The 23,305-nt window shown below is 45.4% G+C and overlaps 1 protein-coding gene across 4 annotated transcripts in view; it reads right to left on the bottom strand.

The window, feature by feature from the left end:
* The window catches only part of RASIP1 (Ras interacting protein 1), a 764,894-nt gene that overhangs the window by 215,800 nt on the left and 525,789 nt on the right, over nt 1-23,305 (bottom strand). For all 4 annotated transcript variants that reach the window (XM_069742476.1, XM_069742477.1, XM_069742479.1 and 1 more), the window contains exon 9: nt 18,600-18,840. In XM_069742476.1, coding sequence (XP_069598577.1) covers nt 18,600-18,840 — 241 coding nt within the window. The remainder of the gene's footprint in view (nt 1-18,599; nt 18,841-23,305) is intronic.

Raw genomic sequence — 23,305 nt, 5'->3', positions numbered from 1 at the left:
GGTTTGGGGTGAGCTGGACCGCAGAGTGAAGGCAAAAGGGCCAACAAGTGTTAAGCATCTCTGGGAACTCCTTCAAGATTGTTAGAAGACCATTCCCGGTGACTACCTCTTGAAGCTCATCAAGAGAATGCCAAGAGTGTGCAAAGCAGTCATCAAAGCAAAAGGTGGCTACTTTGAGGAACCTAGAATATAAGACATAATTTCAGTTGTTTCACACTTTTTTGTAAAGTGTTTAATTCCACATGTGTCAATTCATAGTTTTGATGCCTTCAGTGTGAATGTACCATTTTCATAGTCATGAAAATACAGAAAAATCTTTAAATGAGGTGTGTCCAAACTTTTGGTCTAATATATATATTTATAATTTTATTTCTTTTTTAAACAAAAAATGAGTAGACCAAGGCTAGCAGACCAAAAAATACAACGCATGCCTGCAAAGCGAAGATTTGGACACCACAGATACACCAGGCAGCTGACGGAGATAAGACTGTATACATTTTTTTAATGTTTTTTTGTAATTTTTGAAATAATAAATACTGAGTAGACCTAGGCTAGCAGACAGAACAATGAAACGTATGCCTGCAAAGCATGAATTTTGATACCACTGATACACCAGGTGTCAGCCAGAGATAACAGACTGGTCAAAATGTGGCCTTGATTTTTTTGGGCACAATAAATTGGCTATGACATCAAAAAATAAAATTAGAGTTCTACAATTTAAGACATTTAGTGCAATGATATGCGATGCGTGTGTCGTACAACTCACAGTGATAAATATAAGAACTGTAGCTAAATATTTTCGGGGCAGCAAAATGGTGTCCAAAAATGTTGTAAGACACTACAAAATATTAAATAGTACCACAAAAAAAAGGACAGATTTTTTTTTGGAGCCCTCACATCTGATGCATTGGACAAAAAAAATTGTTGAAAAATTAGATTTTATCGTTCTTCTATTGCAATGACCTGGCTGTAGTCTGCAGCGTGAACAAGCAAGTAAATGTAGAAGCTAAATGTGCAGCTCTGAATATATCAAATCCGCAGCAGCAGACAGTAATGGAGCCTTATGATGTATGCAGGTAGATCTATAGACTCACATACAGTGCCTGCAAGCCTTGCAGTGATGTGGATACATGCACATATACTCCCCTGCCTAACTAGCACAATTAAAAACTAGGCCCAATTCTAAGGAGCGGGTCTCCTAGACTTGTAATGCCCATACACGAAGTGCATGGGCTGACCAACATTCCCCCATGGGGGTACATTTTTTAACACAATTTTATGGGCATCATAGATACCCTTGCCAAAAATTGGACTGGCTGTAGCAGCATAGAACCCGTTGACACTGGTGATCTAGTGGCAGAGAATGAGGAGACATAATGAATGATCAATCATAATGAAATAAAAAAAATTAGTAGAGAATGTGAATCCATGTATGAAAGAAAATAACAAAACGGAGGAGTGAACACAGGTTCATAAATATGAAGCCAGAATGTGTCCAACAAGATATGTTGCATCACGGAATACATTCACCCTGGTGTTCTAGTGGTTGTGGATGATGAGGATAAGGAGTGGGATAACACTAAACAGACCAAATCAGGAAGTGTATACCCATGTGTGGTTGTAAAGAGGTGCATGAGAATACATCTCCACAAAAAAGTCAATGTATTAGAGGTTATGTTTCGCTGTTTTCACTTGGTGGTGTACAGAAATCTTGCCCAATCCAGCCCTTGTTCATTTTTATAAGAGTCAGCCTGTTAGCATTTTCAGTTGACAGGGGGATGCGCTTATCTGTTATAATTCCACCAGCGGCACTAAAAACCCGCTCTGACAGAACGCTAGCAGCAGGGCAGGCCAGGACCTCCAAGGGGTAGAGAGCCAGTTCATGCCACATGTCCAGCTTGGATACCCAATAATTTAAAAGGCACAGTGGAATCATGGAGGATGTTTGTACAATCTGCAAAGTACTCTCTCAGCATCTTCCCAAACATTGCACTTCTTTGACAGCACCCCTTGCCTCTGTGCCTGCACGATGGGAGGGTCTGAGAAAACTGACCCAGAACTTTGACAATGTTCCCCTGCCTGAGCAGGATGGTGCTTTTGTCTCTCTCGCTTGGACTCCTTGGTTGTACAACAAACTCTGATGACTACTGCCAGGGTTCTCACATGGGAATTCCGCTACAAGGGCCCCATGGTACAGTAACATTTTAGTACACCTGTCTGCCTCTGGAAGAAGAGGTTAAAAGTTCTCCTTGTAGCGTGGGTCTAGAAGTGTCACAAACCAGTAATGAGTGTCCCCAAAAATATTAATAATGCGAGGGTCACGGGGAAACACATTGCAACATAAATTCAGCCATGTGTGCCAGACTGCTAACAGGCAAACTTCCGTGTCCTCACCAACAGGACGACTGACCATGCTGTCCTCCTACTCCTCCTCCTCCCTGTCCTCAGGCCATCCCCACTGAACAGACTGTATGAGAGCTGTGGTTGTAGTACCCTCTATAGTGCATGAAAGTAGCTCCTGTTCTTCCTCCTCCTCATTGTCTACCAATCCAAGTTGGGACAACATGAGGCTGGGCTGAGTGTAATCACCCTGTATGGTTCCTTGCTCCATGTGGTCGTGCTCGGCCTGCAATGCATCCTCTTTAATTGTAAGCAGAGAGGTTTTCAGAATTCAGAAAAGTGGGATGGTGATGCTAATTATGGCATTATCGCTGCTCACCATCTCGGTGCAGTCCTCAAAGTTTTGGTGGGTGGTACATATGTCTGACATCCATGACCACTTCTGAGGTCTTATGTGTGGAGTCTGAACTGAATATCAATGGCCTTGTTGATGTTGGTAGTCAACAACTGCCCTCTTCTGCTCACAAATCCTTTCCAACATATGCAGGGTAGAGTTCCAACGCGTGAGGACATCACACACCAGTCGGTGAGCTGTAAGCTGCAAACACTGTTGAAGAACGGTAAGGGCAGCTGAAGCTGTAGCTGACTTTCTAAAATGGGCAGACAGATGGCATACTTTCACTAGCAGATCCGGCAGCTCCAGGTAGCATTTTCAGAAAATGTTGAATCACGAGGATAAGTATATGGGCCAGACAAGGTACGTGTGTGAACTCACCTTGCCTCAGAGCTGCCACCAGGTTATGGCCATTGTCACACATGACAATGCCTGGCTGTAGGTTCAACTAAAAACCTCACCTTGGCATGCAATAAATAAGCCCTCACTCGACCCCATATTACAAAAAATGGAGACGTTATGGGCATCGGAATATTGCGCAGTTTGTTTGTTTTGAGCAAACTTTGGATTTTTTTACCACTTAGATAAAAGAGAACCTAGACATGTTTGGTGTCTATGAACTCCTAATGACTTGGGGAATCATATCCGCAGGTCAGTTTTAGCATTTAGTGAACCTAGCAAAAAAGCCAAGCAAAAAACCAGTGTGAGATTGCACTTTTTGCAATTTCATCGCACTTAGAATTTTTTTCCCGTTTTCTGTTAAACTACATGGTAAAACCAGTGATATCATTTAAAAGTATAACTAGTCCCACAAAAAAAGCCCTCACATGGCCATATTGATGGAAAAATAAAAAAGTTTTGGCTCTGTAAAGAAGGGGAGCGAAAAACGAAAACGAAAAAATGAAAAAAGCTCCAGGGGTTAAGGAGATAAAAAATAACCAGACTTGGGAAGTTGAAATGGCAACTTCTCTCATGTTGGTGTTATGGGGAACGGATGCACGCCTTCTGTCTGTGGCCACCACACTGCTTCTTCCTGCCTGTTGGGGTGATATGCCTCCTTCCCCATGTGTGCTGCTGTCCTCACTCTGCATGTCCTTCTGCCAGGTTGGGTCAGTCACTATGTCATCCACCACCTCGTCTTCCACATCCGGACCCTGCTCCTCCTCCTGACTTTCTGGCAATTGTCTCACCATCGTCTACCTCTTGTGACACTTTCCCACCATCGCCTTCGTGTGACCGTGGCTGGTCAAATTTTTGGGCATCACTACATGCGATCTCGTCTGGACCCACTTCAAGTTGACCATCCGAGAGTCCGGAATCTCTAGAGGGAAAACTGAACAGCTCTTCGGAGTGTCCAAGTGTGGGATCATTTGTCTCAGGACACTCGGTATGTTACATAGTTACATAGATAATAAGGTTGAAGGAAGACTATAAGTCCATCTAGTTAAACCCATAGCCTAACCTAACATGCCCTAACATGTTGGGAGGAAGGAGGATCAGGGTGAGTAATATCTGGTCCTCTCTCACGGATACTCAAACTTGACCATGTGGAAGACATTGTGGTGGTGGTGGCTATGTGACAGGAAGCATTATCAGCTATCCAACCAACAACCGTTTCACACTGCTCTGGCTTCAATAATGGTGTGCTGCGATCCCCTAAAAACTGGGACAGGAAGGTCGAGCGTGAAGATGTGGGTCTTTGTTGTGGCTCACTTTCAGCTTGGCCACAGCCTCATCCTCTGCATAGGGTTGAGCGAAACGGGTCGTTCATTTTCAAAAGTCGCCGACTTTTGGCAAAGTCGGGTTTCATGAAACCCGATCCAACCCCTGTGCGGGGTCGGCCATGCGGTACGCGACTTTCGCGCCAAAGTCGCGTTTCAATGACGCGAAAAGCGCCATTTCTCAGCCAATGAAGGTAAACGCAGAGTGTGGGCAGCGTGATGACATAGGTCCTGGTCCCCACCATCTTAGAGAAGGGCATTGCAGTGATTGGCTTGCTGTCTGAGGCGTCACAGGGGCTATAAAGGGGCGTTCCCGCCAACCGCCATCTTACTGCTGCTGATTTGACCTTAGGGAGAGGTTGCTGCCGCTTCGTCAGAAGCAGGGATAGCGTTAGGCAGGGTCCATTAACCACCAAACCGCTTGTGCTGTAGCGATTTCCACTGCCCAACACCACCTTCGGTGTGCAGGGACAGTGGAAGCTACATTTTTTTTTTTTTCCCCTCAGCGCTGTAGCTCATTGGGCTGCCCTAGAAGGCTCCCTGATAGCTGCATTGCTGTGTGTACGCCGCTGTGCAAACCAACTGCTTTTTTCAAAGCACAAAACCTCTTGTTCCTTCCTTTCTGCACAGCTATCTTTTTTGTTTGTACACACTTTTTATTTAATTTGTGCATCAGTCCACTCCTTATTGCTGCCTGCCATACCTGGCTGAGATTACTGCAGGGAGATAGTAATTGAAGGACACTCCCTGTTTTTTTTTTTTTTTTTTTTTTTTGTGGGAGATTAAGATTGACATTTCTGCTAGAGTGCCATCCCTGTGTGTGCCATCTCTCAGTCAGTGGGCCATAGAAAGCCTATTAATTTTTTTGCTTGATTTGGGTTATAAAATCTACCTGAAAAAATCACTACATCAATCAGTGGGAGAAAAATATTGGCCTCAGGGCTTGTGTGCCACTCCTGACTCCTGTGTGCATCATCACTCACTCAGTGGGCCATAGAAAGCCCATTTTTTTTTTTTTTGCTTTATTTGGGTTCTAAATTCTACCTGAAAAAATCAATAAATCAATCAGTGGGAGATTAATATTGGCCTCTGGGCTTGTGCGCCAGTCCTGAGCGTGCCATCTCTCTCACAAATAGTGGGCCATAGAAAGCCTATTAATTTTTTTGCTTGATTTGGGTTATAAAATCTGCCTGAAAAAATCACTACATCAATCAGTGGGAGAAAAATATTGGCCTCAGGGCTTGTGTGCCACTTTTGACTCCTGTGTGTGCCATCTCTCAGTCAGTGGGCCATAGAAAGCCTATTTATTTTTTTGCTTCATTTGGGTTCTAAAATGTACCTGAAAAAATCACTACATCAATCAGTGGGAGAAAAATATTGGCCTCAGGGCTTGTGTGCCACTCCTGACTCCTGTGTGCATCATCACTCACTCAGTGGGCCATAGAAAGCCCATTTTTTTTTTTTTTTTGCTTTATTTGGGTTCTAAATTCTACCTGAAAAAATCAATAAATCAATCAGTGGGAGATTAATATTGCCCTTTCTGCTTGTGTGTCAGTCTTGACTCCTGGGTGTGCCATCTCTCTCTCTCTCCAATTGTGGGCCATAGAAAGCCTATTATTTTTTTAGCTTGATTTGGGTTCCAAAATCTACCTGAAAAAATCACTACATCAATCAGTGGGAGATAAATATTGGCCTCTGGGCTTGTGTGCCACTCCTGACTCCTGTGTGCGTCATCTCTCACTCAGTGGGCCATAGAAAGCCTTTTTTTGTTTTATTTGGTTTCTAAATTCTCCCTGAAAAAATCATTTTATTTTATTTGGTTTCTAAATTCTTCCTGAAAAAATCATTTTATTCTATTATTTTTTTACCTAAAGTCTCCCTGAAAAAAAAACAAATCAGTGGGAGATTAATATTGCCCTTTCTGCTTGTGTGCCAGTCTTGACTCCTGGGTGTGCCATCTCTCTCTCTCTCTCCAATTGTGGGCCATAGAAAGCCTATTATTTTTTTAGCTTGATTTGGGTTCCAAAATCTACCTGAAAAAATCACTACATCAATCAGTGGGAGATAAATATTGGCCTCTGGGCTTGTGTGCCACTCCTGACTCCTGTGTGCGTCATCTCTCACTCAGTGGGCCATAGAAAGCCTTTTTTTGTTTTATTTGTTTTCTAAATTCTCCCTGAAAAAATAATTTTATTTTATTTGGTTTCTAAATTCTTCCTGAAAAAATCATTTTATTCTATTATTTTTTTTCCTAAAGTCTCCCTTAAAAAAAAAAAAAAAACAAATCAGTGGGAGATTAATATTTACATTTGTGCTTCAGTGACAGTCCTGCGTGTGTGGCATCTCTCTCATTTGTTGCCACCAACAACAGAGTGTGTAACATTGTGCCTGATTTTCGTTGTGGTCTCACTCACCTGTAAAGGGGTAGCTAAATCATACTGAAGTTATAGCTCACCGTGTAATTTGTGTGACAGCAACAAATACCGTTAGTTTGTTTACGTTTTTAAAACAATGAGGAAGTATGGTGGAAGAGGTCGTGGCCGGGGGCGTTCATTGTCAGCTGGTAATCAGGGTAGTGGTAGTGGTGGAGCATCAGCTGGTCGTGGGAAAAAAAATATTGCACCTACGTCTGGAGCTGTGGAGCCAGGTTCGTCGTCTGGCTACACAAGGCCTCGAACGCTCCCTTTTCTGGGAGTAGGAAAACCGCTTTTAAAGCCGGAGCAGCAAGAGCAAGTTTTGGCTTATCTTGCTGACTCAGCCTCTAGCTCTTTTGCCTCCTCTCGTGAAACTGGTAAATGTCAAAGCAGCGCGTCGTTAGTGGATGTTCACGGTCAGGGACAAGTCGCTTCCTTGTCCTCTTCAGCAAAAACAACAACAGAGAAGAATGCAGCAGGCGACACAACGGGTTACTCCATGGAGCTCTTTACACATACCGTCCCTGGCTTAGAAAGTGAAGCAGTTAACAGTCCATGCCCATTACAAGTTGAATCTGACATGGAGTGCACTGATGCACAGCCACAGCCAGACTACTATGCTGGTCCTTTGACTCAGACCACAACATTGCCCTCGCAGGGTGCTGATCAAGAATCAGACCCTGATGAGACTATGTTGCCCCATCACGAACGCTATACCACCGACCAACACGGTGACACAGACGAAGTTGCACACGAGCTACAAGAAGAGGTAATAGATGACCCAGTTCTTGACCCCGATTGGCAGCCATTGGGGGAACAGGGTGCAGGCGGCAGCAGTTCTGAAGCGGAGGAGGAGGGGCTGCAGCAGGCATCAACATCGCAACAGGTTCCATCTGCCGGGCCCGTATCTTGCCCAAAACGCGTGGCAAAGCCAAAACCTGTTGGAGGACAGCGTGGCCATCCGGTTAAAGCTCAGTCTGCAATGCCTGAAAAGGTATCCGATGCTAGAAAGAGTGCAGTCTGGCATTTTTTTAAACAACATCCAATTGATCAGCGCAAAGTCATCTGTCAAAAATGTTCAACTACCTTAAGCAGAGGACAGAATCTGAAAAGTCTCAATACAAGTTGCATGCATAGACATTTAACCACCATGCATTTGCAAGCCTGGACTAACTACCAAACGTCCCTTAAGGTTGTAGCACCCTCGGCCAATGAAGCTAGTCAGCAACGCAACATCCCTTCCGGCAGTGTAGGGCCACCATTTTCCGCACCACCTGCAGTATCTGTGCAGGTTTCTTTGCCAGGCCAAAGCAGTCAGGGTCAGGGAATCACCAGTTTCGTAGTAGGAAACACTGCATCTAGGGCACCGGCGGCAACAATACCATCTCCCACCGTCTCTCAGTCTGCCATGTCCACCGGCACCCCCGCTAGTTCCACGATCTCCAGCTCTCCAGTCCAGCTCACCCTACATGTGACTATGGTTAGAAAAAGGAAGTACTTAGCCTCGCATCCGCGTACACAGGGTTTGAACGCCCACATAGCTAGACTAATCTCGTTAGAGATGATGCCCTACCGGTTAGTTGAAAGCGAAGCTTTCAAAGCCCTGATGGACTACGCTGTACCACGCTACGAGCTACCCAGTCGACACTTTTTTTCCAGAAAAGCCATCCCAGCCCTCCACCAGCATGTTAAAGAGCGCATCGTCCATGCACTCAGGCAATCTGTGAGCACAAAGGTGCACCTGACAACAGATGCATGGACCAGTAGGCATGGCCAGGGACGTTACGTGTCCATCACGGCACACTGGGTGAATGTTGTGGATGCAGGGTCCACAGGGGACAGCAAGTTTGGGACAGTTCTGCCTAGCCCACGGTCTAGGAAACAGTTGGCTGTAGCCGTTCGCACCCCCTCCTCCTCCTCTTCGTCCTCCTGCAGAAGCGAGAGCTCGTCCACAGACCGCAGTCGCACAACCACTCCTTCCGCAGCTGCCACTGTTGCACACCAGGTCTCCCATTATGGGGCAGCTACTGGCAAACGTCAGCAGGCTGTATTGGCTATGAAGTGTTTGGGCGACAACAGACACACCGCGGAAGTTCTGTCCGAGTTCTTGCAGAAAGAAACGCAGTCGTGGCTGGGCACTGTAGATCTTGAGGCAGGCAAGGTAGTGAGTGATAACGGAAGGAATTTCATGGCTGCCATCTCCCTTTCCCAACTGAAACACATTCCTTGCCTGGCTCACACCTTAAACCTGGTGGTGCAGTGCTTCCTGAAAAGTTATCCGGGGTTATCCGACCTGCTCCTCAAAGTGCGTGGACTTTGCTCACATATCCGCCGTTCGCCCGTACACTCCACCCGTATGCAGACCTATCAGCGTTCTTTGAACCTTCCCCAGCATCGCCTAATCATAGACGTTGCAACAAGGTGGAACTCAACACTGCACATGCTTCAGAGACTATGCGAACAGAGGCGGGCTGTTATGTTTTTGTGGGAGGATACACATACACGGGCAGGCAGTAGGATGGCAGACATGGAGTTGTCAGGTGTGCAGTGGTCGAAGATTCAAGACATGTGTCAAGTCCTTCAGTGTTTTGAGGAATGCACACGGCTGGTTAGTGCAGACAACGCCATAAAAAGCATGAGCATCCCCCTAATGCGTCTGCTGATGCAAAGTTTGACGCACATAAAGGATCAGGCGTCTGCAGCTGAGGAAGAGGAAAGCCTTGATGACAGTCAGCCATTGTCTGGCCAGGGCAGTGTACAGGACGAGTTAGCGGGCGAAGAGGAGGAGGAGGACGAGGAGGATGATGGGGATGATTATATTTTTAATGAGGAAGCTTTTCCGGGGCCACTGGAAATTGGTGGCGCGGCAAGGCCGGGTTCTGGTTTTTGGAGGGACACAAGTGACGTGGATTTGCCTGAAAATGCCCCTCAACCAAGCACAACCGCAGATTTGACAACTGGAACTTTGGCCCACATGGCGGATTATGCCTTACGTATCCTCAAAAGGGACACACGCATAACTAAAATGATGAATGATGCTGATTACTGGTTGGCCTGCCTCCTTGATCCTCGCTATAAAGGCAAATTGCAAAATATAATGCCACATGAGAACTTGGAACTAATATTAGCAACCAAACAATCAACTCTTGTTGACCGTTTGCTTCTGGCATTCCCTGCACACAGCGCCCGTGATCGTTCTCACACGAGCTGCAGGGGCCAGCAGACCAGAGGAGTTAGAGGGGCAGAAATCAGAAGTGGCGTTGGCCAGAGGGGTTTTCTGACCAGGTTGTGGAGTGATTTTGCTATGACCGCAGACAGGACAGGTACTGCAGCATCAATTCAAAGTGACAGGAGACAACATTTGTCCAGTATGGTTACAAACTATTTTTCATCCCTTATCGATGTTCTCCCTCAACCGTCATTCCCATTTGATTACTGGGCATCAAAATTAGACACCTGGCCAGAATTGGCAGAATATGCATTGCAGGAGCTTGCTTGCCCGGCAGCTAGTGTCCTATCAGAAAGAGTATTCAGTGCTGCAGGTTCAATACTAACAGAAAAAAGGACTCGTCTGGCTACCCAAAATGTAGATGATCTAACCTTCATTAAAATGAACCACAACTGGATTTCGAAATCTTTTGCCCCACCTTGCCCGGCCGACACCTAGCTTTCCTATGAAAAGGTCTTGCCTGTGGACTATTCTGAATGCCTTTTCCAATCTCGTAATTTTCTGCACCTGATTGTCCAGCATACGACATGTTTACACCTCACTAAATGGCCAAACTCCCCTCACGGGGCCGTGGTATCGACACTTGGCGACAGCACCCGTGAGAGTGCAGTTTGTCTGAAGAGGTGGGTGTGCCCGCTTTTGGTCGACGGCACTGCCACTGGGTCCCTCCTAGTACAATAAAGTGTCTCTGGCGGTGGTGGTGCGCACCCAACGTCAGACACACCGTTGTAATATGAGGGGCCCTGGGCCTATACCGCCGGCCACAAGACAGTTCCCTCCCCCCCAGCTCAAACAGTGCTCTACCACTTGCAAAATTATCTCACAGCTCCACCAATGTTTAGTCTATGCGCTGACATCCTTCAATGCCTGCCACTGACAATACCATTGTATTGACATTTTTGTTATGTTAGGCCTTCGAAGCCTGTCTGCGGTCACTCCTTCCACTATGCCTCCACTGACCACACCACTGCTGCCCGTGTACCCCTGGAACCAATTTAAAATTGCCTACAGCCAGCCCAATTTTTTTATTCTAGGCCTTCGATGCCTGTCTGCGGTCCATTCTTTCCACTACTACTACACTGACCAGGACACTGCTGCCCGTGTACCCCTGGAACCAATTTAAAATTGCCTACAGCCATTTGTTATTATTGTAGGCCTTCGATGCCTGTCTGCGGTCACTCCTTACAATATGCCTCCACTGACCACACCACTGCTGCCCGTGTACCCCTGGAACCAATTTAAAATTGCCTACAGCCAGCCCAATTTTTTTATTCTAGGCCTTCGATGCCTGTCTGCGGTCCATTCTTTCCACTACTACTACACTGACCAGGCCACTGCTGCCCGTGTACCCCTGGAACCAATTTAAAATTGCCTACAGCCATGTGTTATTATTTTAGGCCTTCGATGCCTGTCTGCGGTCACTCCTTCCACTAGGCCTCCACTGACCACACCACTGCTGCCCGTGTACCCCTGGAACCAATTTAAAATTGCCTACAGCCATGTGTTATTATTTTAGGCCTTCGATGCCTGTCTGCGGTCACTCCTTCCACTAGGCCTCCACTGACCACACCACTGCTGCCCGTGTACCCCTGGAACCAACATCAGAAAATATAAAAATAAGTATTTTGCTTATAAAAAAGAAAATACTGGAGAGATATCAAATGCAGACATTTTAACATTAAAAACAAACACATACAACAAAAATTTGGTACAGTACTAAAAATGGCCACCAGCTACAATAACTTTCTCCTGCAAGTAGTTAACTGAAAGTTTTTTTCAATTTAAAACACAGATATGGCATCCACCGAGTGTTGTCCTGTCGCGTCTTCTTTATATTATTGCCAAGAAGATGCAAAACAATGAAAATAATAAAATCATTATTTACCAAAAAAATAGAGTAAGTCAAAACCACATTGCAAATAAACATTCATTACAAATAAAGAAGCAGGGCGCGTCCGAGGGTGAGTATATACCAAATAAGAATATAATCACCCTCGGACGCGCCCTGCTTCTTTCCGACAGCCTTCCTTCCTAAGAATCAGCCCTTCCATGGTGTAGAGAGAGGGTTTGTTACACTCCAAGGTGTTCCCCAGGTTGCCTTTCCTGAGCTTCGATCTTCATGCTCTCGTTTAGTAGTTGTTGGAAATTAGGCTGCATTAGGCCTACAAATTGGGTATGGGGTGGAGAGAGATGGTGTGTTACACTCCAAGGTGTTCCCCAGGTTTCCTTGCCATTGCTTCGGTCTTCCGACTCTCGTTTAGTAGTTGTAGAAAACTACACTGCATTAGGCCTAAAAAATGGGTATCGGGTGGAGAGAGATGGTGTGTTACACTCCAAGGTGTTCCCCAGGTTGCCTTTCCTGAGCTTCGATCTTCCGGCTCTCGTTTAGTAGTTGTTGGAAACTACACTGCATTAGGCCTACCAATTGGGTATGGGGTGTAGAGAGATGGTGTGTTCCACTCCAAGGTGTTCTCCAGGTTGCCTTTCCTGAGCTTCGATCTTCCGGCTCTCGTTTAGTAGTTCTTGGAAACTACGCTGCATTAGGCCTACAAATTGGGTATGGGGTGTAGAGAGATGGTGTGTTCCACTCCAAGGTGTTCTCCAGGTTGCCTTTCCTGAGCTTCGATCTTCCGGCTCTCGTTTAGTAGTTGTTGGAAACTACACTGCATTAGGCCTACAAATTGGGTATGGGGTGTAGAGAGATGGTGTGTTCCACTCCAAGGTGTTCTCCAGGTTGCCTTTCCTGAGCTTCGATCTTCCGGCTCTCATTTAGTAGTTGTTGGAAACTACGCTGCATTAGGCCTACAAATTGGGTATGGGGTGTAGAGAGATGGTGTGTTCCACTCCAAGGTGTTCTCCAGGTTGCCTTTCCTGAGCTTCGATCTTCCGGCTCTCGTTTAGTAGTTGTTGGAAACTACACTGCATTAGGCCTACAAATTGGGTATGGGGTGTAGAGAGATGGTGTGTTCCACTCCAAGGTGTTCTCCAGGTTGCCTTTCCTGAGCTTCGATCTTCCGGCTCTCGTTTAGTAGTTCTTGGAAACTACACTGCATTAGGCCTACAAATTGGGTATGGGGTGTAGAGAGATGGTGTGTTCCACTCCAAGGTGTTCTCCAGGTTGCCTTTCCTGAGCTTCGATCTTCCAGCTCTCGTTTAGTAGTTCTTGGAAACTACACTGCATTAGGCCTACATATTGGGTATGGGGTGTAGAGAGATGGTGTGTTCCACTCCAAGGTGTTCTCCAGGTTGCCTTTCCTGAGCTTCGATCTTCCGGCTCTCGTTTAGTAGTTGTTGGAAACTACGCTGCATTAGGCCTACAAATTGGGTATGGGGTGGAGAGAGATGGTGTGTTCCACTCCAAGGTGTTCCCCAGGTTTCCTCGCCAATGCTTCGATCTTCATGCTCTCGTTTAGTAGTTGTTGGAAACTACGCTGCATTAGGCCTACAAATTGGGTATGGGGTGTAGAGAGATGGTGTGTTCCACTCCAAGGTGTTCTCCAGGTTGCCTTTCCTGAGCTTCGATCTTCCGGCTCTCGTTTAGTAGTTCTTGGAAACTACACTGCATTAGGCCTACAAATTGGGTATGGGGTGTAGAGAGATGGTGTGTTCCACCCCAAGGTGTTCTCCAGGTTGCCTTTCCTGAGCTTCGATCTTCCGGCTCTCGTTTAGTAGTTCTTGGAAACTACACTGCATTAGGCCTACAAATTGGGTATGGGGTGTAGAGAGATGGTGTGTTCCACTCCAAGGTGTTCTCCAGGTTGCCTTTCCTGAACTTCTATCTTCAGGCTCTCATTAAATTGTGGTTAAACGGAACAACTGCATTTGGCGTTCTAGTTGGTTTGGGGCCTACTATCGGTGTCTGCCACTCCTTGCTGTTCTCCTGGTTTCCTGTCCTGAAATTCCGTTTTCAGGCGCTCGTTAAGTAGTTGTTAATGTTAGACTGCATTTGGCCTACTAGTTGGGTTGGGGCCTACTATCGGTGTCTGCCACTCCTTGCTGTTCTCCTCCACTGAACAAAGCTGTGCCGCCTGTTTACTACGGTTGCCAATTTTGAACTGCATTTCGACTACTTACTGATTTGGGCCTACTCTTTGTGTCAGCCTCTCATTCCAGTTGTCCTCCACTGCAATGCCCCCTGGTTATTCCTGTGTTACCAATTTTGAACTGCATTTAGCCAACTTTATTCTTTGGGCCTATATCTGTGTTTCCTCCTCATCCTGCCCATTGCCCAGCCAGTGATAGATGAGTCTGCTGGTACATTGACCCATTACGCAACATTCCCCGTGCACGCTACACAACAACATTGTGACCCTGCTGAAAGTTAGGTTGCTCTTCCCGCATACCATACCACCTTACACGGGGACAAAGAGGAAGGTGCAGATGAAAGTGCAGGTTCCTTCATCAGGTGGGGGGAGGAATACTAGTTGGCGACGTCACTGGCACAGGGCCTCTCATAGTACGCAAAAGTGTTGCTGCCGGTGGGAGGCGCCCCCGCCGTGCAAACACACCGCTGTACTTTGAGGGGCCCTGTGCCAGTGCCAATGCCAACGAGTGGGCCCCCCCTGCTTGCTCAGGTTCACAGCACTTGCAAAGTTGAAATACTTACCTCTCCCTGCTCCACTGCCGTGACATGGTCCAGATTTCCTGGGCCCACTAATTACTTGAACCAGCCCTACCCACCACAACTTTAGCCAAATGACCCCCAATTTCAAATGCCTTCCAATTATTATAAGGTAAATTACGCTTGACAAGCTTCATTAAGAAGAATGGATGGTTTTGACATTAAAATGGGCACTCTAGGTGCTTTCCTGGCCCCCACTCACTGCCGACTATGCTGCCCCATTGACTTGCATTGGGTTTCGTGTTTCGGTCGATCCCGACTTTACGTCATAATCGGCCGATTTCACTCGACCTGACTTTTGAGATAGTCGGGTTTCGCGAAACCCGGCTCGACTCTAAAAAGGTCAAGGTCGCTCAACTCTACCTCTGCATGCACCATTAGCATCACGTCCACTTCCCTGTCCCTTGCCTTGCCCATTTTAAATGGACTACTGAAATATAACCTCAATACAAATGGATTTATTTGGAGAAAAATTATATGTGATCATTATGCCTGAAAAGCAAGTAAAAAATGCAAATAGAATTTTGTGCTAAGATCAAGTCACCACCATGCATTTGCAACGTTTGGATATAGTGGAGGAGATGCGTGCTGCTGCTGGTGGTGTCCCACTTGCAAATGGGTCTAGGTAAAATCAAGGGTTGCAGTAGAGCATCTAGTCTTGCGTGGAATTAGGACTGCACATGTAGAACCTGGGGTGCTCCGGCCACTAGCGTCCCTGGATACCCAGCAGGAAGAAGATGGCCGACAATGCTGGAGACGGTGTGTGACTTCACAGCACTACGGAGTCTCAGAAAGGCCAAAAAGCTGTCCAACACGTTTCGGGGAATACACGGTTCCCCTTCATCACTGCATCTGTACTGGGTGGTACAGAATGGTGCTTTATAGGCTGTCGCTCAGCCTCTTCTTCAAGCAATTGTTGAAGGCTCTCCCTCGATCCACCAATATTAAACTTAGTGCATACTGCATGGTGTTGCTAATAGAATAAGTGGTAATGGAATTTATCCATAATAACAACAAATAGATGAACTTATGTCCCCCACATGTATTTTCATTATTTTAGTCAGAAACGTTTTGTAAAATATAATTGATAATGAATAATATATGAAATTTCTTTATTATGAGAACTCAATAAAACAGGGGGGTAAAAGGATAGAAGTGGGAAAAGAGGGGAAAGAGGGTAGGGGTAAGGGAAAGGAGAGAATGATAAAAAGTGAAATTGAAATTTTTTTATAAAAAATAAAAGATTTTTAAAAGGCATGCAATTCTATATAAAAATGTAGACCTTTTGGAGCCAAACTAGTGAGGGCGCTAGTGTTTTCCTTTTTTTTGTCATATATATGACATGTTATTTTTTCTGTGGGTAAGTATAATAAAAAGGGAATTATCATATTGTATATTCATTTAATATCCACACAATATGAGGCTCATGACAATGGGACCTTCATCTATCTCAATAACAAGGCCACCTCTTGATTGGCTGTAACTGAAGATATGGATTTGAAAATGGGCAAATGTAAAATTTTGGGCATCTTGCATGGTTGTACCTAGTAGCAACACCTGTACACCTTTTGAAAGTATCACAGCTTGTAAACGCTTTTTGAAACCAGCCAAGTCTCTTTCAATTTTTGTTTGAGGGATTTTCATCCATTCTTCCTTGAAAAATTCTTCTAGTTCTTTGAGACTCCTGGGTTGTCTTGCATGCACTGCTTTTTTGACATTTAGCCACAGATTTTCAATGATGTCCAGATATGGGGACTTTGAGGGAAATTGTAAAACCTTCAGCTTGTGCCTTTTGAGGTAGTCTATTGTGGATTTTGATGTGTATTTTTGATCATTATCCATTCGTAGAAGCCATCCTCCTTTCAACTTCAGCTTTTTTACAGATGGTGTTATGTTTGCATCAAGAATTTGTTGAAATTTCATTGAATCCATTCTTCCCTCGAACTATGAAATGTTCTCTGTGCCATTGTCAGCAACACAACCCCAAAGCATGATTGATCCACCCCCATGCAAGATGTTCTTTTCCTGAAAGAAGCTTTTGATCATTGTGGTCAAAGAGTTCTATTTTAACCTCATGGGTCCACGTCCACAGGACTTGTTTTCAAAATGCATCAGACTTTAGATGTTCTTTTGCATATATGTGAGGCTGAATTTTATGGCGATGATACAGAAGAAGTATTTTTCTGATGACTTTTACATGAAAGAAATATTTGTGGAGGTATCTCTGAACAGTAGAACAATGCACCACAACTTTAGAGTCTGCTAAATATTTCTGAATTTCTGAAGGTCTTTCGCAGTCAAGTGGGAGTTCTGATTTGCCTTTCTATCAATCCTACGAGCAGCTCTCACTGAAATTTTGCTTGGCCTTCCAGACCTTATCTTGATCTCTGAAGTTCTGCTTAATTGCCATTTCATAATTATATTTCAAAATAAGGAAAGGGCAACTTGAAAATGCTTTGCTATCATATTATAGCCTTTTCCTGCTTCGTGGGCCCTCCACTATTTTCAATTTCAGAGTGCTAGGCAACTGCTTATAAGAACCCATGGCTGCTGTTTTTTTTAACAAATGATAGAGGAGGCTGGATTTTTATTAAGCTGGCCTTTCCTAACAATGATAGTGAACAAACCATAACCCTAACAGGCTAACTGTGATGTCTGGAGTAGACGTGAAACGAGAGTGGACCCTTTGGGTTGCGGTGCTGATGCCCCACAAGTGAGTGGACCTGGGAGAGCCGACCCCTATACAGGGATCGTTAGGAGCAGGCCCAAGGGGGTCAAACACCACAACAGCTGGCACCAAGAGGGACGGCTCCGGAGACGTCCACAGACCCACTGGCAGGACTGAGGATAGGTGAACAGAACTGGCTAGTGCTAGGAGGAACCCAAGGGGAAACTACAGAAGGAAGATCAGGGCAAAGGAGGAAAACACGGAGACAAGACAGAAAGGCAGATGGACAAGGCAGGTAAACAGGAGCAAACAAACAGACAGATCCGTTTAGGAACAAGAGCAAGGCCTAAACTGCGCACAATATGCACAAAAGAATCAGGCGCCTCCATGATAGAGAGACCGCCTGATATAGCCTGGGCTGATACCTGATTGGAGCGCCCAGATCAGAGAGGAGACAGGAAGGGTTAAAAGAAACGGGAAGCGCGCGCCCGCGACCTAAGGCGCATGCCCAGAGCTGACACAGCGCCGAAAGAGGAAGCAGCACAAGAAGGAAACTGGACCCCTAGGAAAGCAGGAGAATCAGCGTGATGCCCGGAGCGGCGGGTGGAGAAGAGACGGAAGGACCCGTCGGTGGAAGCAGCCGCGGCACCAGACGCCGGCAAGACAGCAGAGGCCGGTAAGTCAGGAGGAGCCGGAGGAGGCGGCATGACACTAACTAAAGTCTGAAACCTTGGGCAAAATTATCTGAGCACACAAACAACAGGGGTTCCCAAACTTTTGCTTAGGTCCATTTTCCTTTTTGCAATTTTTAGAATGAAAATGAAAAATGACAATATTTTTTTTGCCTAAAATACAAAGGAAATGTGTCATCTTTAACTTTTTGTCTTTTGCAGATCGTTTTATCTTCAATTTGCTTAACTGTTCACAATAACAGTAATTTTGAGAAAGGGTTCCTAAACTTTTACATGCCACTGTACCATTTAAATTACATTTGTTGGATAACTTGTAGATATGCTATAAATATATGAAATGTAAATAACTCCTTAAAACTAGTAGTTCTCATAATACTTTGCAATACTTCTATATTGCAGTGTATTATGCCTGTCATCATGAAGTTTCATTACACTGTGATCCTGTCATACATCAGACATATATGCTTTATTGCCCTAAAATAAAATGAAACATTCAATTTCATTAGCAGCATAACTTTACCTTTTTCCATAAGAGTATTAAACAGTGAAGCATTTGAGAAAAAAAACAGGTAGCCAAAAGTCTGAGACACAAGATCAGGATGTAGTTCACACTCTCGAGTTAATTCCAGTGTAGCTTGATAAATGGCGAGGGTGCCACGTGTGCCTTCTGGCATATTGTTTAATTCGCCTACATCTGACAAACTGCCCGGATCAGTGAATGGATTGCTTTCCAATAGTGCAGGCAATGCAGCGTATAAAGTCTGTAAAAAGTAAACAACAAAAAGTTTTCAAAGTTTCAGAATAAGCAATATTATTATTCAGACAGTATTGGATTTACAGCCCACTTGTAATTTTCCTTTCCCCCTTAACTATTAAATTGCCAGGTCGCTAGATTAAAGTTTCCTACACATAATGATGTTAAAGCCCAACCGGGGTAGAGGAAGATAGGGGCCCAGACTGTATAGAGGGCAGTACACACCAATGACTAACCCTATAGAAGTACAAAATTAGATGACATGCGTGCGAACTGGTACCAGACAGGAACCTCACACAGGTAAATAAGTTACATCCTCCCAAAAGTAGAATGTATATAAGTCCCAAAATAGATGTAAGCAATTGCATAGACCACACTGTCCTCATGTGTAGGGAGTCCAAGTCTAAATGCTAAGAAAGGAGTGAATCAAAAATAGCGGAATTGGCCACATGCGCTAAGGGCAGGCTCATCATAGTTGTTTGTAGAATCCAGTAAACAGGATTTCCTCATTGAGGCTCCTTTGGCCCCTTGGTAGCCATTTTGACATGCAGGAATCCTTGGTAGCCACTTTAGTGCACACAGCCCCTTGGTAGCCACTTTAGCCACTTGGTAGCCACTTTGGCACATTCGGCATCTCGGTAGCCACTTTGGCCACTTGATAGCTACTTTGGCACATTCAGCACCTTGGTAGCCACTTTGGCCACTTGGTAGCCACTTTGGCACATTCGGCACCACTGTAGCCACTTTGGCCACTTGGTAGTCATTTTGTCCACTTGGTAGCCACTTGGGCACATTCGGCACCTCGGTAGCCACTTCAGCCACTTGGTAGCCACTTTGGCACATTCTGCACCTCGGTAGCCACTTTGGCCAATAGGTAGCCACTTTGGCCACTTGGTAGCCACTTTGGCACATTTGGCACCTCTGTAGCCACTTTGTCCACTCGGTAGCCACTTTGGCCACTTGGTAGTCACTTTGGCACATTCGGCACCTCGGTAGCAACTTGGTAGCCACTTTGGCACATTCAGCACCTCTGTAGCCACTTTGGCCACTTGGTAGCCATTTTGGCCACTTGGCAGCCACTTTGGCATATTCAGCAACTCGGTAGGCACTTTGGCCACTTGGTAGCCACTTTGACACATTCGGCACCTTAGTAGTCACTTTGGCCACTTGGTAGGTATTTTGTCCACTTGGTAGCCACTTTGGCACATTCGGTACCTCGGTAGCCACTTAGGCCACTTGGTAGCCGCTTTGACACATTCCGCACTACGGTAGCCACTTTGGCCACTAGGTAGCCACTTTTGCCACTTGGTAGCCACTTTGGCACATTTGGCACCTCGGTAGCCACTTTGGCCACTTGGTAGCCACTTTGGCACATAAGGCACCACTGTAGCCACTTTGGCCACTTAGTAGGCACATTGGCACATTCGGCACCTCGGTAGCCACTTTGGCCACTTGGTAGCCACTTTGGCACATTCGGCACCTCTGTAGCCACTTTGGCCACTTAGTAGCCACATTCGGCAACTCGGTAGCCACTTTTGCACATTTGACACCACTGTAGCCACTTTGGCCACTCGGTAGCCACTTTGGCCACTTGGTAGCCACTTTGGCACATTCGGCACCTTGGTAGCCACTTTGGCCACTTGGTAGCCACTTTCGCACATTCAGCACCTCTGTAGCCACTTTTGCTACTTGGTAGCCACTTTTGCCACTTGGTAGCCACTTGGTAGCCACCTTAGCACAATCGGCACCTCGGTGGCCACCTTTGCCACTTGGTAGCCACTTTGGCACATTCGGCACCTCGGTAGCCACTTTTGCCACTTGATAGCCACTTTGGCAAATTTGGCACCTCGGTAGCCACTTTGGCCACTTGGTAGCCACTTTGGCACATTTGGTCTAGGACCTACTCTGCCTGACTGTTCTGCCACATGGGGGGCGACCATGACCTTAGAATAGGGTAAAGTATTTGGTCTTACTGGTTTATTGGCATCTCAAGTGGCAGTCTCTCTATCTTCATGCCTCATTTTGCCTTTTGCCTTTTTTTGCAATTTTTATGGACCATTATACCCATATTTGTCTAAATTATTATCTGGTAATTGTGATAACTGTATTATGTTGCTTATGTGTCAGCGGTTTGCACATTACTTGTTAGCTTCATTAATTTAAATCTATGCTTAATGAGGTCCTTGCAGCTTACTGATTTCATATAACCCTCTCACAAGAGGATGGTTTGAATATCTAAAATTTACTATATGATAGCAGCATGTATATTTTGTATATATTTCATGATTGCTACCAGCCTGCATTTATTCTTATCTGCAAATCTTTGCATTGGGCTACTATTTAGAGGTTTGTTAACTATCAAATATTATGGCATGTAGGGCATGTAGGGCTCTGGTGTATTATACACATCATTTGTATGACCCGTACTCTTTTGATTGTAATCGGAGTTGTGTATTTTTTAAATGCTTTTAATGGTTTTTGTATGTGGTGGCTTTCAATAAAAGCATTCTTATATAAGACGGGGTAGAAAACAGCTGACCGCACCACCGCTCCACAGACCAGGAACACGTCAGACTCTCAAACTGCAGCCAGCTGGCAGACCTCGGGTGCTCAAGCCAGAGAAGCGACCATCAACGATGTAGCAAAGCAGAAAAAATTGGCAGCACTCACCAGTCTTCACAAAACAGGTACTTTATTGTGACATATCTTCACGGCACGGGGGTGTGTATAAAAAGTAGCAGCCGAACGACGGCCGTTTCGCGCCCACCTGTCACTTCAACGGGTTCGGAACCACTTTGGCACATTTGGTCTAGCACCTACACAGCCTGACTGTTCTGCCACATGGGGGGGCAACCATGACCATAGAATAGGGTAAAGTATTTGGTCTTACTGGTTTATTGGTATCTCAAGTGGCAGTCTCTCTACCTTCATGCCTCATTTTGCCTTTTGCCTTTTTTTGCAATTTCTATGGACCATTATACCCACATGGGTCTAAATTATTATCTGGTAATTGTGATAACTGTATTGTTAGGGGTCGAGTTCCTGCCTCTGCACAGGGGAAATCTCGGGCCATCTCCGCTGCGGTCTCCCATTCTTCTCCTGCCGCAGTGGAGCCTGCTCAGCGGAGACGTCGATCCCAGCGTCTCGCTCAGTCTGACTCTGTGCTAAGAGTTACTGCTGCATTTCCTGCTTCTGCCATTGAAGTCAGTGCTGGGCAGCGGCGAGCGGACGCTTCTGGGGCTAAGTCCTGCTTTTCACATTCTGAGCATGCCCAGGGCAAGATCTCTCAGTGGAGATCTAGGGTCACATGCTCAGGTACTGCAGCAGTCCATTGGTCCTTCTTTGAAAGGTCCTAAACGTGCTGCAACTATTTAAGGCTCGCATGGCCGCACGGCCATGCGCTAGTATCAACTCTAATATGTGCTTTCCGCCAGTGTGGTTATGCATGTATGTGTTCAGGGACCCGGCTGAAATAAGCCCCTAGAATGCTGGCACCTCCGGCGAGGAGATTACGTGTGTGCATAACCACTGACTGCTATCAGTTCGGCAGTAAGCTTGTGCTCCTTTGAGGCTAACAGGGCACAGTGCTTTCCTCTCGCGGCTGCTCTGTGAGGTAACAGAGCTAGTCTATACCGCCAAACAGTGCCACCATTCACTAGCAGCAGGTTCCTCCTGCACGGTGGACCCCGGACTGCGAACACACCATTTATAATAAACATCTATTTCTACTCAGTACGTTCCGCTAGCCCTAACATGTATTATGTTGCTTATGAGTCAGCGGTTTGCACATTACTTTTTAGCTTCATTAATTTAAATCTATGCTTAAAACCCCTTCATGACCTTGGGATTTTTCGTTTTTCCGCGTTCGTTTTTCACTCCCCTCCTTCCCAGAGCCATAACTTTTTTATTTTTCCGTCAATTTGGCCATGTGAAGGCTTATTTTTTGCGGGATAAGTTGTACTTTTGAACGACATCATTGGTTTTAGCATGTCGTGTACTAGAAAACGGAAAAAAAATTCCAAGTGCGGTGAAATTGCAAAAAAAGTGCAATCCCACACTTGTTTTTTGTTTGGCTTTTTTGCTAGGTTCACTAAATGCTAAAACTGACCTGACATTATGATTCTCCAGGTCAGTACGAGTTCATAGACACCTAAAGTGAATAGGTTATTTTTTACCTAAGTGGTGAAAAAAAATTCCAAACTTTGCTAAAAAAAAAAAAATTGCGCCATATTCTGATACTCGTAGCGTATTCATTTTTCGTGATCTGGGGTCGGTTGAGAGCTTATTTTTTGCGTGCTGAGATGACATTTTTAATGATAGCATTTTGGTGCAGATACGTTCTTTTGATCGCCCGTTATTGCATTTTAATGCAATGTCGCGGCGACCTAAAAAACGTAATTCTGGCGTTTCGAATTTTTTTCTCGCTACGCTGTTTAGCGATCAGGTTAATGCTTTTTTTTAATTGATAGATC

Source organism: Ranitomeya imitator, chromosome 10, assembly GCF_032444005.1.
Source record: "Ranitomeya imitator isolate aRanImi1 chromosome 10, aRanImi1.pri, whole genome shotgun sequence".
NCBI lineage: Eukaryota > Metazoa > Chordata > Amphibia > Anura > Dendrobatidae > Ranitomeya > Ranitomeya imitator.
Note: the sequence above shows the minus strand (reverse complement) of the source record. Positions and strands in the feature narration are given on the sequence as shown.